The sequence below is a fragment of the Myotis brandtii genome, unplaced genomic scaffold (assembly GCF_000412655.1).
Source record: "Myotis brandtii unplaced genomic scaffold, ASM41265v1 scaffold181, whole genome shotgun sequence".
Classification (NCBI taxonomy): domain Eukaryota; kingdom Metazoa; phylum Chordata; class Mammalia; order Chiroptera; family Vespertilionidae; genus Myotis; species Myotis brandtii.
Window position 1 is genome coordinate 3844199 of NW_005356712.1, and position 16465 is coordinate 3860663.

General features: G+C 37.0%; 1 protein-coding gene across 5 annotated transcripts in view; it reads left to right on the forward strand.

The window, feature by feature from the left end:
* MED13L (mediator complex subunit 13-like) overlaps window positions 1-16465 on the forward strand; it is a 269139-nt gene that overhangs the window by 21399 nt on the left and 231275 nt on the right. For 2 of the 5 annotated variants that reach the window (XM_014537703.1, XM_014537702.1), the window contains exon 2: window positions 13972-14209. In XM_014537703.1, coding sequence (XP_014393189.1) covers window positions 13972-14209 — 238 coding nt within the window. Of the gene's footprint in view, window positions 1-4095; window positions 4121-9510; window positions 9519-13971; window positions 14210-16465 lie in introns of those variants that run through there. The other 3 variants (XM_014537704.1, XM_014537705.1, XM_014537706.1) reach the window with 3 other exon arrangements.

A 16465-nucleotide genomic window follows, 5' to 3' on the forward strand; every position in this document is an offset into this window, starting at 1 on the left:
CTCCCCTGCAGGCCTGGTTCCCCCCAACTGCCCTCCCCTGCCAGCCTGGTCACCCCTAATTGCCCTCCCCTGCAGGCCATCTGTGGCAGCCATCTTGGACCACATGGGGGCAGCCATTTTGTGTGTTGGAGTGATGGTCAATTTGCATATTACCTCTTTATTAGATAGGATATTTTTTTTGTCCTCCCTCTTCCCCCTTTACATTCTGGGACCCTAATTACATGTTTTTTGTGGGTTTTCTTTTTTAAATCTTTCATTTCTGTCCTTGTTAAGTTTGTGTTTTCCTTTAAGTCCTTGACTATACTTACATTAGCTGTTTTAAAGTGATTTTTAATTTTGACTGTCATTTCTAGGTTTTTATCAATGATTTTTCTCCTGGCCAAGGGTCTTCTTTTGCTGCTTCTTTGAATATCTGATATTCTTTTTTTGGATGCTGGACATTGTGAATATTATGTTGTTGAACATCTGCATCTTATTTCTTTCCTTTAAAGCAGCAGTTCTCAACCTGTGCTTCGCAACCCCTTTGGGGGTCGAACGACCCTTTCACAGGGGTCGCTTAAGACCATCGGAAAACACATATATAATTACATATTGTTTTTGTGATTAATCACTATGCTTTAATTATGTTCAATTTGTAACAATGAAATTGGTGGTCACCACAACATGAGGAACTGTATTAAAGGGTCGCGGCATTAGGAAGGTTGAGAACCACTTCTTTAAAGAGTTGAATTTTTCCCTGACTGGTGTGGCTCGGTTGGTTGGGTGTAGGCCCATGCGCCAAAAGGTCACTGGTTCGATTTCCTGGTCAGGGCACATGCCCAGGTTGCAGGCTTTGTCCCTGTTGGGCAGATGGGGCATGCAAATCCATGTTTCTCTTTCTCCTCTTCCTCTTCTTCTCTTTCCAAAACAATCAATAAAAATATTAAAAATAAAAAATTAAGCCCTAACCGGTTTGGCTCGGTGGATAGAGCGTTGGCCTGCGGACTGAAGGGTCCCGGGTTTGATTCTGGTCAAGGGCATGTACTGGTTGCGGGCACATCCCCAGTAGGAGGTGTGCAGGAGGCAGCTGATCCATGTTTCTCTCTCCCTTCCTCTCTGTAAAAAAAATCAATAAAGTATACTTAAAAAATTAAGAATTGAATTTTGTTTTGGCTGGCAGTTAAATTACTTGTAGATGACATTATTTATGGTTTTTGAGGCTCAGTTATTAGGGTGGGTTAGAGCAGTCTTTTTTTTTTTTTCCTTTTAATATATTTTATTGACTTTTCTCAGAGAGGGAGAAAGAGGGACAGAGAGTCAGAAACTTCAATGAGAGAGAAACATTGATCAGCTGCCTCCTGCACACTCCCCACTGGGGATGTGCCTGCAACCAAGGCACATGCCCTTGACCGGAATCGAACCTGGGACCCTTGAGTCCTCAGGCCGACGCTTTGTCCACTGAGCCAAACCGGTTAGGGCATAGAGCAGTCTTTATTGCTAGGCCTAGTTTCCTACTTTTGAGGCATAATTTTTCTGTGATCTCTATTTAGTGCCAAAGGTGTTTAATGATGTTTTTTTTCACTCAGACTGTTCAGAACTAGATTTATCTTACAGCTTTGTGTGAGCTGTTAGAACAGTATCTCTAGCTGTTCTTTGTTTGGCCCCAATGAATTTTATTGTTTGAATGTGCAGCTTAGTATTTAAAAGGACAGTCTCAAAAAACAACCCCTGTCAGACCTCTGGAACTCTTTTTCTGCAAAACTCTCTTCTTTCTGGTGATATGCTCTCACAAAATTCAGCTGCATCACAGACCCTAGGTCAGGGGTGGGCAACCTTTTTGTGAGTGCGTGCCCAAACCAGCAAAATCTCTAACTCAAAATTCTTCTGCATGCCAACCCTAATTTTTTGAGAACATGTTACGCCTATTTAACACATTGCGTACCGCATAGAAATCTCTAAGACTATGCCAGGGACCGCACGTTTTTGGGCAAACTGCATGTTATTTAAGTCATCATAATGCACTTTAGGTGTTGTTTTTCAATAATTATAACATTTTTATTTACAAAAACAATTAAACAATTAAAGCTCCTAGTACTTTTTGAATGTATGGTACTGCGTAAAACATTTTCCTCTATGAAGAGGGACCAAACAAAATTTATATAAGTATCTAGATTCGCTCCTTTTTCCATGGGAGTGAAAAACGAGAACACTCGTGAGCTGTCCTTAACAGATGGCGCGCGAAACACGAGAAAACTCCTGAGTGGTACGAAATGTGTTAATATCTCTTAAGGTGTACGTATGTGAAGAACCTTGAAGAAATAATAAAATTCATTCGAGCGACAAAAACACAGTATATGATGATGAAAAGTACATTTATTTTTTAATGTATACATGTACACTGATAGTCCGACAGAAAACTTTATGACTCCGTTTGATATTATCAGTGGGACTTTTGCTGCTGCATCACTGATGACAGAGATTTTACATCAGGTTTATATTTCGTGACCTTCAGAGATATGCACGAGCTACTACTTTCATCCGTCAGGCTACTCCTATTACGAGACTTAACAAAATTCATCACTGAGAACAAAAGCGTATGTGGATGAAAACATGGAGAGTAACGCTGTTGCAAAGTTTTTTAAACAGAAAAAATTTTCTGGAATGGCACTCCAAGTCCTCAATAGTTTGTTTTCGACACTTCTCTCTGGTACTCCTGTCTCTAATTGCTTTTTTTCAATGTTTTCCAAGTCAACTCTAAGGTCAATAAATTTCTGCTTCCAACTTGAGCTACTCTGAAATTCATTGTAAATGGAAGATTATAAGAGAGGGTTTCGCGTGCCAGCAAAAGTTACTAGCGTGCCATATTTGGCACGCGTGCCAGGGGTTGCCCACCCCTGCCCTAGGTCCATTACTGTTGTCTAATATCTGAAAACAATAGTTTTATATTTTGTTGTCTAGTTTCCTAGTTTATGGTGGAAAGACAATTCTGATACTACTTTTAATTTATATTTTAAATCTTGTATTTGCCTGTGTTTGTTACCCTATCTAGTTCAGGGGACAGAAAACTTTTTCTTATGGAACCAGGAGTAATTATTTCAGGCTTGTGGGTCATACAGCCTTAGTTGCAGCTACTCAACTCTGTGGTCATAGCATGGAAGCAGCCACAGATATGTAAATAAATAGGCATAGTTGTGTACTAATAAAACTTTATTTACAAAAGCAAATGACCAGCCTGCAGGCCATAGTTTACCAACTCCTGAGCTAGCTGACAGATAGAAATGTTATTAGAATTATGAAATATTATGGTTGGAAGAAGAACCTTTGAGATTCATATTTCAGTTTTGAAAGGAACTTTATAAATCATATTGTTCAACCCTTTGATGTTTGAAGTTACATCTGGTATTGACCAGCTTCTCCTTAACCCTCTATATCTGTGATTTTCAGGAATCTCAGAGTCAAAGATTCTTTTTTGAGGGAGCTCTCACTATTGTTGTTTTAATGATCAGTTTTTCCATTTGATTCTCTGCTGCCACTTGGGTCTCGGCTGAGCAAATCAATTTCATCATCCACATATCAGTCTTTCATATAATTGAAGACTTTTCAAATTACTTAAGAGTCTTTTTAACTCTACATTAAATTCATCCAACTTAATTCAACTTGGCTTTATGTTTTTATTTTATTTTTGCTGCCATGTTTCTTTTCTTGAAAGGATTTGAACATGAAGCCATTATAGTCTCTAGCCATATGCTTTGTTTAGGTTTCCTTACTCACCTAGTCCTTCATCTGTTAATGTGTTGCACTTGGACTAGATTCCTTTCTAAGTATGGAGCTAGGAGCTGAAAACCATATTGTCTAATGATTTGATAAGTAAGATCTGTTGTGTAGGATCTAGATACTGTATTTTTATTAATGTAGCATAAGATGGCAGTAACTTTTTTATTAGTCACTTCATATTGTTTACTTGTGCTGTCAAATAAAACCTCCTCAGCCCCTCTGCAGAGAGAATCCCTGGCAAACAAACCTCTTAGCTGTGGAAGAGTCTGAGAAGAGCTAGGTGGGAGGGAGCATGCAGCTGGAGTTTTAATAGTCCAAAAAGAGAGAAAGGAAACAAGACAACAGCAACACACTATTTTAACACATGGTAAATAACCTTTTGGCTTTTGTAACACAATTTATGGGATACTAAGTTATTCTTAACCTTAGGAATTTGTCTAGAATCAGTCTATATAAAAGGGTGTGAGTTCTCCATGTTAGTAATATCTTTTTGTATGTATTAAATGTATTTTGTTACCACATTTTGATTAGTTTTCTTTTTCTTTTTCAAAATCAGAGTTGTACTCTTAACGTAAAAAATCATATAGTTCTTTCTACAAGGTTTATAATTAATAGCATTCCCCTGCTCCTGGCCTCTATTATACCTCCTCCAGACACACACACTCACCCTTTTGTTGATTATCTTCATTCTTACTTAAATGTTTCTAATCACTAAAACTTACAGTTACTTTTAGGTTTTTAAATTCTGGATTTTCTATTGTTGAAGATGAGGATTTAGCTCACTGTCTCCTACAAAGCAGATATACCTTTTCCATCCTTTTGTTTTACCAAAATGGTTATATAGTAACTAGAGGCCCGATGCACAAAATTTGTGCAAGAGTAGCCCTTCCTTTCCCCAGCTGTCGGCACCGGTTTCCCTCTGGCACCTGGGACCGGGGCTTCCCTCGCAGCCCCAGCTTCATCTGGAAGGTCATCCGGAAGGACATCTGGTCTAATTAGCATATTATGCTTTTATTATTATAGATTTTTCAATGTTTGTGTTACTTGAAGATCTCGATCTCCTCCTCGTCCTCCTCCTCCTTGTGGTTACTTTTCTGTGTATTTTAAGCTAACTCATTCCCAGACAGCCTTTCAGGTGTTTTATCAGTTTCCTCTTCTTGACAGTCTTTCCTGGAGCCATTTGGTATGTCATAATCTGGATTGGTTCCTCTCTATATTGGTGCACAGTGGACAACCTAGGATCATGTGATTATTCCCTGTAATCTTAGGGATTTATTTTCTCCCTCCTATGTTGCATTTGTTTTCTAAGTCTCATCTCATGGCTTCTTACTTGTACAGTTCCTCCTTTTGGTAGGATATACCTCCAGTGGCTTCCTGAGAAAGGGTACTTTTTTTTTTTTTTTTGTAAAGACCTTGCATATTTAAAAATGTATTTATTCTACTTCAACACTTGATAGATAATGTAGATTCACATAGATATCTAGTTTGGAATAATTTTGCTTTAAAATTTGGGAGTTTTTGCACCATTACCTTCTTGCTTCTGGCATTGCAGTTGAGAAGTCAGAAACCCTTCTGATTTCTGATTCTTTGTGACCTCTTTTTACTATCTGGGTGCTTGGAGGACCTTCTCTTTGTCTGCAGTGTGTAGAAAGTTTATAATAATACTAGAGGCCCAATGCATGAAATTCGTGCAAGAGTAGGCCTTCGTAGCTGCAACTGCAGCAGCTGCCTCGATCCCATGGCTGCAGCCCTGGATTTGTCCTGGAAGGATGTCTGGAAGGACATCTGGTCTAATCAGCATACTACGCTTTTATTATTATAGACTAGTGGCCCGGTGCACAAAATCTGTGCACGGGGGGTGAGGGAGGAGGTCCCTCAGCCCGGCCTGCACCCTCTCCAGTCTGGGACCCCTCGGGGGATGTCTGACTGCTGGTTTAGGCCCGATCCCACAGGCAGTCGGACATCCCTCTCGCAATCCGGGACCGCTGGCTCCTAACCACCACTCTGCCTGCCAGCCTGCTTGCCCCCAACTGTCCCCCCTCACCGGCCTGCTTGCCCTCCACTGGCCCCCCTGCTGGCCTGCTCGCCCCCAACTGCCCCTCCCCGCTGCCTGATCACCCACAACTGCCCTCCCCTCTTGGCCCCTAACCATGGTCGCCCAAAGCAGCCTGCTGTTCAGTCATTTGGTTGTCCCTCACTAACCCCCCTGCCAGCCTGGTTGCCCCACGCAGCCTGCTTGTTCAGACATTTGGTCGTCCCTCAATAACCCCCTGCCGGCCTGATCATAGGCAGCCATCTTGGGAGGGTGTGATGGTCAATTTGCATATCACCTCTTTATTATATAGGATTTCTAAGAGCTCTCTTTGAGTTCTCTGTTCTTTTTTGAAATATTGTCCTGTTCTTTGTTAATGGTTGCACTATTTTATCTCTTTAAGAATAAAGGTGATATATTTGTAAAAATGATGAGTATATTTTTCTTTTCCCAATGTAGTCTGTTTCCTTCAGGTTACTTTTCTATTTGTTATTGTCTCTATAATTCCTCAGTGGTTTCCCTTAGCTATTTAGTACTTCCTGCTTGTCTGTTCACGTTTAGGAATGGTGGACTAAAAACTACTTAGAAGTTCTGAGTATGTGAGTGGCATTTGTTTACTATGCACTTTGATCTGCAAGGGCTCTTTACTTGGGGAACCTCTGATGTCAATATCTTGAGGTCCTTTCTCTTGAGCTGGTCAGATACCCCAGAGAAGACTTTTCCAGACTCCTTTCTGGGGAAGGAAAGATTGGCTGCCAGCTTTCTGGTTGCTTAGAGCAGTGGTTCTCAACCTTCTGGCCCTTTAAATACAGTTCCTCATGTTGTGACCCAACCATAAAATTATTTTCGTTGCTACTTCATAACTGTAATGTTGCTACTGTTATGAATCGTAATGTAAATATTTGATATGCAGGATGGTCTTAGGCGACCCCTGTGAAAGGGTCGTTCGACCGCCAAAGGGGTCGCGACCCACAGGTTGAGAACCGCTGGCTTAGAGGGAGATGGTGGTAAAGTGTGGTTTTTGATCTTCATTCTGTACATGCTCACCTAATGCACTGTTTTTACTCTGGTTCCCTGCCTTCAGTTATGCCTGTGCCTCCCAGTCCAGACACCCTCTGTTCTTCTGGACCCAGAGAACACTCTTTTTTAATGGTTGCCCTATTTTATCTCTTTAAGAATATTAAATCATTTGCTGGGGTAAGGTCAGGCAATGGGCAGGGTACCATAGTTCTGAGTGTCTTCTAAGCAGAATTTCAACCAGTTTTCCTTATTTTATCTCCTCTCTGCTTTGTGACTCTACCTCCACAGGTACCTGTATTTATAATTCTTGAAGCCGAGGGGATTTTGTATAAATAAGGTCGTTTCTCTCCTTTCTCTACAGCTAGGATTCAGCTTTCCTACGTATTCTGTGTCTATACCTCTTGAGCATCTGTTTCTTAGCTTTCAAAATCTTGAAATGTTTGATGTTCCTATTTCCTTTCCTACCTACCATTGTGATTTTACAATTTAAGGAAGAAAAAACCAAACTTTTTACTGATGGTTTTTAGAGGGATTTAAGTGAGAGTAAAAGCAGATGTGTGTGTTTACTCTACTGTCTTTACCTAGAGCTGATTAGTTATGTTTTAACAGAAGTTTTCTATTATCCTGACTTTTCCCCCCTCCTATGAGTTGAGTTGAGAGGTGACTTAATATGTTTATTGTATGTTTTCTCTGACCTACTAGAGCTGTAATATTATTACAGGAAGAAGTGAGGTGAGGCTTACTTGGAATTTCTTAGCGCACTCCGGTGAGCCTCAAATGATCAAATCTGCCTTTTCTACACACCATCTACTACAATGATGATGAACCTTTTGAGCTTGGCGTGTCAGCATTTTGAAAAACCCTAACTTAACTCTGGTGCCGTGTCACATATAGAAATTTTTTGATATTTGCAACCATAGTAAAACAAAGACTTATATTTTTGATATTTATTTTATATATTTAAATGCCATTTAACAAAGAAAAATCAACCAAAAAAATGAGTTCGCGTGTCACTTCTGACACGCGTGTCATAGGTTCGCCATCACTGATCTATTAGTAGATTCCTGCCCAGGATTGATATTAAGCTAATTGCTCTATAGTTTGAGAAATCTTTCTTTCAGCTTTCTTGAAAATTCAGATGTCTTCTGGCAACCCTCCTATTCCTGCTGATCATTCTAAGGGTTCACTCTCATTTACAAGTTGCCTTTGTGAGTGGGATGTGATTAGCCTGGGCCAGGAGACTTGACTCATTATAGTATTTAGGTCAACCATATCACTTTACCAGTCAGGAAGCTGAGGTGTCCTGAGATGGAGTAGATTTCCTAATATTATATAGCTAAATGATTGAAAAAGCAGGACTTGAATCTAGATCTGACCTCCAGCCAGTGTTCTTCCCATGGTAACTATTCCCTGGGTTCATTGTTATCAAGGCCTGTTAGTTTGACTCTGTTTCATGACCTCTGAATACAGTTTTGTCTCTGGAGAGCCACATTGCAAGAATAGTATGCTGTTGGTCATGAGGGATCTGATTGCAATGGGTCAGTGCAAATAAATGACCTCCACTGGGAGAATTTATCAGCTCATTTCCTATGTGTAATAACAAAAGAAGAGGATATTAAGAATCAATATAAATTTCCTTTAAATACACTCATGCTATTAGAAGGTGCATTTATCCTGACTCTGTTGTAATCTATTTAATTTTAACTATTCTGAACTGACTGTAGTGGCCTTCTGTTTAGGCCAGGGGAGTCTCTGCCAATTAAGTTTAATTTTCTGAGGCCCTCGGCTACCTACCTGTACAACAGATAGCAGCCATTGCTGAGGAAATTTTGCTCTAATCTCTCTTGCTATTAGAATAGTTATTTTCTTGGCTTGTTATACATATCCTCTAAGAATTAGCTTGTGTAGATACAGTCTTAGAGTGGTAACATGTAAAAGAAAGCATATAATTATCTCAGTGAAATAAAAATATCTCTTCTATTCATGGGATGGTGTGTGGGCACCCTCATACTAGTTTTCTTAATACCTCAGGAAGACTAAAGAAAGATTTATGAACTTTCTTTAATTAGAAAATATGGCCATGAGCTTTTGTCATTGCTAAATTGAGTTGATGACAGCTTCTTTGTACTATTTTATAATCCTCTAGAGTTAATTTTTGCCATTAGCCCCATGAAGCAGGATGGTAGAGTGGAAAGAATGTATGCTTTAAATTCAGTTATGCTTTAAATCCAGTTATATTTGTGATCTGCCATTTGCTACTTGTGTGGTTATGGGAGAATTATTTAACCTTTTTGAGTTCTCATTTCTTTAGCAGTCAGTTTGTGAAGTCTTATAAACTATATATGAAAACCCTAGTATGGTAACTCATATTAGAAATTATTTGTGAAGATTATAATATGGTGCCTAATATTAACACATTGCGGACAGATCATTCTGCGGACAGAATTCTCGCTTCATATTACACAGTGTTTTACAAAGTATCATACTTTAAAAAGATAATAGCTTGTACGAACATGTAATAAATAACTTCAAAATGCAATGGGTATTTAATTTTAAAGCGTGCCGTTAACATTTATGTAAAACGTTTTTTGTACTCATTCAATAGAAACTTATCTGGCCACTGGGTAAAGCTAGCAATAAAACTGGTCCGCAATGTGTTAGGTTGGCAATGAATAAATGATGGTTATGGTTATTAATATATGTGTACATATATGTATATATGTGTATATGTATATATGTGTATATGTATATACATGTATATACATATACACATGTATATATATACTGTTTTGTTCCTTGATTTTACATTTTAAACACCATGTAATTTTAAACTTAAAAATAATTATGGGTTCTTCACCTTTGACAATGATAAATATTGCATTTTTGGGATAATCTGCATCTAGAGATATTTTAAGGGGTTGCTTTATAATTTTGAAATTATCATAGAATTTTGAGTCCTGGAGATACACATTTGTCAGAAATTGGGTCAACAGAATTTTGTGTTGAATTGATATTTTTAAAAAAATTTTTTTTATTGATTTCAGAGAGGAAGGGAGAGGGAGAGAGAAATAGAAACATCAATGATGAGAGAGAATCATGGATCGGCTGCCTCCTGCAGGTCCCCTACTGGGGATTGAGCCTGCAACCCAGGCATGTGCCCTTGACTAGAATCGAACCCGGGACCCTTTAGTCCACAGGTCGACACTCTATCCATTGAGCCAAAACAGCTAGGGCGAATTGATTTTTAAGTGTAAACATGATCATAGTATATGAGAAGTTACTTTAGTATAATTGAATGTATATATCCATCCTAGGAACTTTTTTCTTGGAGAAATTTAAGTAGCACTAAATTGTCTCTTCTTTTATCAACATTAATTCAAAGTTAAAAGACAAGTCTTTGGGCATTCATTTTACACCTAGTTATCTCTATTAGGCTTGAATGGCAGTTCATTGTTATGTTTTCCAATGAACACTAGAATAATAATATTTAATTTTAGCTTTAAGTTAAAAGAACTAAATTGTTTAAAAATAATCGGGCATTTTTTAGTTATTTTGTCTGAATTAGTTATGAAGTAGTTAAGTTTGTAGCCTTGCTGTTATGTCACTTGAATTTGTGTTATATCACTTGCTAGTACAACTCCACAAAGAGTAGAGAGCAGGTGGCAGCAGATTTCCTTTACCACTGAGACCATAGAAGCACTGATAGGAAGTTAGTGGAAGTGCTGGGATTAGGAAACCATTCTCCTGAATCAAGGCCAAATATTTTGTTTGTTGAACCATGCTGGATTTTACAGGTGAAAGTATTCTAGTGAGTAAATTGCTGTTCATAGATTTTCTTGGGGACTGACTCACGTGATATTTAAATCTCTGATAAATCTTTTTTTAAAAATCTCACCAGTGGATAGGTTTATTGATTTTAGAGAGAAGGGAATGGCGGGGGGCCCAGAATATGATTATTGATTTTGAGAGAGAGAGGAAGGGAGCACAGAGAGAGAGAGAGAGAGAAACATTTATCTGTTGCCTCCCATATGCACCCCCACTGGAGATCCAAACTGCAACCTAGGTATGTGCCCAGACTGGAAATTGAATCTGCAGCCTTTTGGCGCATGGGACGATGCTCCAACTAACTGAGCCACCTGGGCAGGGCTCTGATATATCTTAATTTTCTAACCTTTTGAATATGGTTAATGTAAGTATTAGCAATTCTTATTTGTTGATATTCTTTTATTCTTCTTTTTTCCTCCCCCTTCACCTCCCCCATCCTTAGAACACTAACCTAGGTAACAATAAGAAAAATTAGCCTTCTACTTAACTTTTCTGATTTCAGCTGCCCCTTTTTAGTCTTTTTCTTTAGTTTTTTTTTTTACATTTAAAATTGATATTAGGCTTTCTGATTTAAACACACACACACACAGCTTTTACTTGAAGAAACAAAGGGACTTAAATGACAGAAAAACACACAAAGGATATGAATAGCTGACTCAAGGAGAAGTAGTCCTATTACTACTAGGTATGATAATAGTATCATTTATATATTTTTTGCCACGTGCCAGGTACTGTCCCGAAGTGCTTTATATGCTTAATAACTCATTTAATAAACTGTAAATACTATTACCCTCATTTTTCTAGTGAGGCAACCGAGAGACAAAGGTTACATAATTTGCTAGGCCCTTGCTACTTACAGACAGCTCGTAAGTACAGAGCTGGGATTCAAACCATGGAAGGCTGGTCCAGAGTTATGCTTTTGATCAAATAAATTATAATGATTTCTTATAAGCAGAACTAGGACTACAAATTAGTACAAGGGTATATCATTCTATTAAATTGGAAGTTATTTTAAAATATATGCAATTTGGAAGGAGGTTATTTGTATTGGTGGGACTATTATTTGAAAAGCAGTATCTATGAGCCTTAAAATACTCATATTCATTGACTGGTAATTCTGCATCTAGTCATCTCTCCTAAGGAAATAATCAGGAAATTAACTGTGTTCAAAGATGTTCACCAATTATCCTGTATGATTAAAGGCTAATATGCAAATCGACCGAACAGTGGAATGACCGGTCTCTATGATGTGCACTGACCACTAGGAGGCAGATGCTTAATGCAGGAGCTGCCCCTGGTGGTCAGTGCGCTCCCACAGAGGGAGCACTGCTCAGTCAGAAGCGAGGCTCACGGCTGGTGAGCACAGCAGTGGTGGCAGGGGTCTCTCCCGCCTCCGAGGCAGTCGGACATCCCCTGAGGGTTCCCCGACTGTAAGAGGGTGCAGGCTGGGCTGAGGACCCCCCCCCCCCAGATGAATCTCGTATTAATTATAATAGTGGAAAAATGAAAGATTGTCCAATTGTTATGGAATGAATTATGTTTTCCCCCCAAAAAGTGACTAGAATATTAAGCAAACATTAAAATTGTTTTTGAAGAATAATTCATAAAAAATAAAAATATTTATAATAAGTGGAAAAGCATGATATAAAACCATTCAGTATGGTCCAAATTTAAAAATGTATGTATGCGGAAAAAAACAAACCAACCAGGAAGAACATAGAATAGGATGCTTATAATTATTTCTAATGTGATTATGGAAAATGTTTGTTTCTGGTACAATTAGTTTCCTTTTTGTTTATATTATTATTTTTATTTTTAATATATTTTATTGATTTCAGAGATGCAGAGAGAGGGAGAAAGAGATAGAAACATCAATGATGAGAGAGAATCATTCATCTGCTGCCTCCTGCACGCCCCCTACTGGGGATCCAGCCTGCAACCAAGGCATGTGCTCTGAATAGGAATCAAACCTGTAACCTCCTGGTTCATAGGTAGACACTCAACCACTGAGCCATGCTGGCTGGGCTATTTATATTATGTCTTTTTTTAGTGAACTTTCTGCATTGGCCATGTAGTACTTTTATAGTCAGAGGAAACCAAGTGGCATAAATGAATGCCTAAATGATGCCAATACCAGCTTTTACTGAAAATATTCATTAAAGATTAGATTTGCATGTCTCATAGTATAAAAGGATAGGTTTCTGAGCTTCAGTTAGTTTTAGTTTGGATATTATTTTTGGAACCATGCTTGTTTTTTGATGTGGAGGTTTTTTGTATCAAAGAAAATTGAAATTTTTTCTTAAATATATTCATTATAGTGATTGATTGTTTCAGCACTAAATTTGTTTCGGTTATGTTAGTAGAAGAAATGGTTATTATTCTGCCCTGTGGTACTTGTTTTTTGAATAACAACTTGTTGACAAAAATTACTGACTTGGTGGTGGTGGTGGGTGGGGAGAGGGAAGATGAGTAAGAATTGAGTGTAAGGGGCACATGGACTGTTTAGTATAGGATTATGAATTAATTTTACTATCAGTTTTGCATACATAGTTATAGTTTATAGCTACATAAGTAAGGAATTAAACTTTAGTTTATTTTGAGACATCTTTGAAGTTTAGTTCCTTAAATCTAAAATTTAACAATTTTTTAAAAATACAAATCTATGTAATGGAACAAAGAGACAGGTTCTGCTGTCAGCTGTTTTTTAAGTTCTTACGTTTGAAAAAAACACCTGAAAGACCAAATTACATTAGGGAATTGTTGTAGAAACACACTTTTCTGTGTGCTACATGTTAAATAACATGAATAAGTTGTTGATAACTTTTCATCAGTTGTATTAGTTTATTTTCTCATAATGAAGCAATGTGGTACTGCATTCAAACTGTTTTCTTGATTGAAAGGACTTTGAAATGTAATTTCTGGATGAGAAGAAATTCTTGGAAAGAAATTACTTAAATTTTGCACTTATTTTTCAGTTTCTTACCTGATTTAGAAATATAACTAATGAATTCACTAAGGAAGAATAATGTATAAAGTAGTTTTATATAGAGAGACTTTATAGTAGATGTTTAGGTAAAAATAGCTTAACAGAAAATAATGATTATCTGTTGGTTATATTTTGCTTTTAATATAAAGAACTATGTAGAAATCTTGATAGGAAAAAAAGAATAGTTTCCCTTTTAAAAGGATTGACTACATTTTTCAGTGGGGAAAATATTATGATTAATTGTAGTGTAAGTATTTACCAAATTTACTTATCTGTATAGAAGCCTGTTTTTAGTGTTTTGCAACTAACAAGAAAAATCTAAACTATTGTAATTAATTGTCTTGTCTTTTTGCAGGCTGAACTCACGGGAATCAAATGGCGTAGGTACAATTTTGGAGGGCATGGGGACTGTGGACCCATAATTTCAGCCCCAGCCCAAGATGATCCAATCCTGTTAAGTTTCATCCGCTGTCTGCAAGCCAACTTGCTGTGTGTATGGCGTCGTGATGTCAAACCAGATTGCAAAGAGTTATGGATATTCTGGTGGGGAGATGAACCCAACTTAGTGGGCGTAATACATCATGAACTGCAAGGTAGGTTTTCGTTTTCTTTTCTTAAAAATTGAATGCATCATATCTTTTTTGAACAGTGGTAAATTCCAAAGAGGTTATTAAGACTTGCTGAGAAGAAAAATCCTAATGTCTAATGGGTGTGTCTCTCAAAGGAAAATCGTCACTCTCACCCCTCTTCTTCCCACTCCCATTTTTCCTTATTTTTCAAATTTTATTGTCCTTTCCCAGTTTTCCTGGGAATCAGAACCTTGTGAGCCACTATTATTAAAGAAGAGTTTTGTGTCTCCTGGGTGTGTTGGGTTGGAAAGCCACTGTTTAAAAAATATTTTTATTGATTTCAGAGAGGAAAAGAGGGGGAGAGAGAAATAGAAACATCAATGATAAGAATCATAGATCATCTGCCTCCTGCTTGCCCCCACAGGGATCAAGCCCACAAACTGGGAATCAAACCGTGACCTTCTGGTTCATAGTTTGATGCTCAACCTCTGATCCTGCCCAGGCGGGCAAAATCAACTGTTCTAAAAAGACAGTGAATTATAATTGGCAATTCAGTGAAATGAACAGTTGTTTTTTCTTGGACTGTAGCTGTGTGGTTATTGCCAGCAGAACTCTGGTGGAAAATTATAAAATGATAATAGAAACTTAGTGCACACCTTATTGGACAAAATTATGAGATGACATTGGCTAGTATTTTGATGAAATATTAATATAAATGATCTGGTCTGATATTGGTGTAGCAAGTTTTCTTTTGTTTTGTTCTTGCATTTTATGTAATTAGGTGATTCCAGGAAATATTTGTCTCAATGTTTCCTAATTTTTAACTTCAGATTACATTTGATACCTAGAAACTGAATTAGTGTAAGAGTTTCATTATTCTAAGCTCTACACTTTGTATCTACCACAGATTTATAATTAGAGGAAATTTTATCAATATTTTTGAATTTCTGATAAAAGATTTTGCCTCTTTACCCAAATGTTTCCATCTTGCATGCTAAGGAATTTTTCTAAATCAAAACTGATTCTGATCTTTAGTTAGGGTAAGGCATTAACTCTTTTTGTCTTACTCTCTTAGGGCCACCTTTTATGTCCAAACTACTCTATATTTTGTTAATTTGTGGTTGAAAAATTTTAGATAGTGTTTGAAATGTTTTGTTAGTTGACATGTTTTTTTTTTTTTTTAAAGAAAGGAGTAAAACTAACTTTAACGTATATTGAGAGTCTATCCTAAAGTTTCAAAATTTGCCTGAAGGATTTCCTGCTAACTTTTGTTTGATACCTTCATAGCGTTTTAATGCAGTCACTCTTATCTGTGATATCTCCTGCCACAACAGCCAGAGGGCAGTAAACCACAGAGGACTAAATTGAGCTGTTTACCTCATGGTCCATTTGTCTATTCAACTCAAACCTTTCTCCCCATATTTTTAGAGTACTTGGCATGTAAATGTAAGAACCCTTTCTGAGTAAGATTGCTAACTTAGGTGCTTAATCAGCAAAATCTCAGAACTAATATATATCTCAGAGCTATTTCATGTAGTTAGCAGTGAACTCAGGTAAAATTACTTTAACACCTGGATTTCACTGATCAGAATTTTAAAAATAAGAAACCTCCTAGAAGATACTTCTAAAACTTATATCTGTTCATTTAAATATCAAATCATATATTTTTGTTGCTTAAAAATTTTTTTTATATATGTAGTAGAGCCATATAACATTTGTTTGTTTTAGTTTTTCTCACCTTTATTTTTCATGATTCTTTTCTAACTCAGTTTCCTTCCATTTCTCCGCTCCACACTGATCCTTTATTTTTTAACTTTTTGGTCTGGTCTCTATTTGTTAAGCACACAAATTATCATTTTATAATGATGAAATAAAACCCAACTGTCTATTAGGCATATTTAGTTGATGTATAAAGTTATTTATTCATACCAACAAAGCACATGATCATCATTCTTAGAAATAACTTAAGTTATTGTGTTATTTCTCATGGACTTTGTATGTTACTGAGTTAAATAAAAAGATGTAGGCTATTTAAATTTTTTATAGTTGCCTTAGGTAACATATGTAGATTCATTAATGTATTAAGTATCTTTGTGGTAAAGAATTAAGCAAAGATTAACTTTAATTTTTTTTTTTTATAAATTACCGAAATAATACATTTTAATTAGGGAATTAGGGAAACAGAACTGCCAAATGAAGAGAACAAAGAAACAAAACCTAAAGTCTAGACCAGTTTTAATATTTGGTGTTTTTATGTATAAATGAAATTGGTATTATACT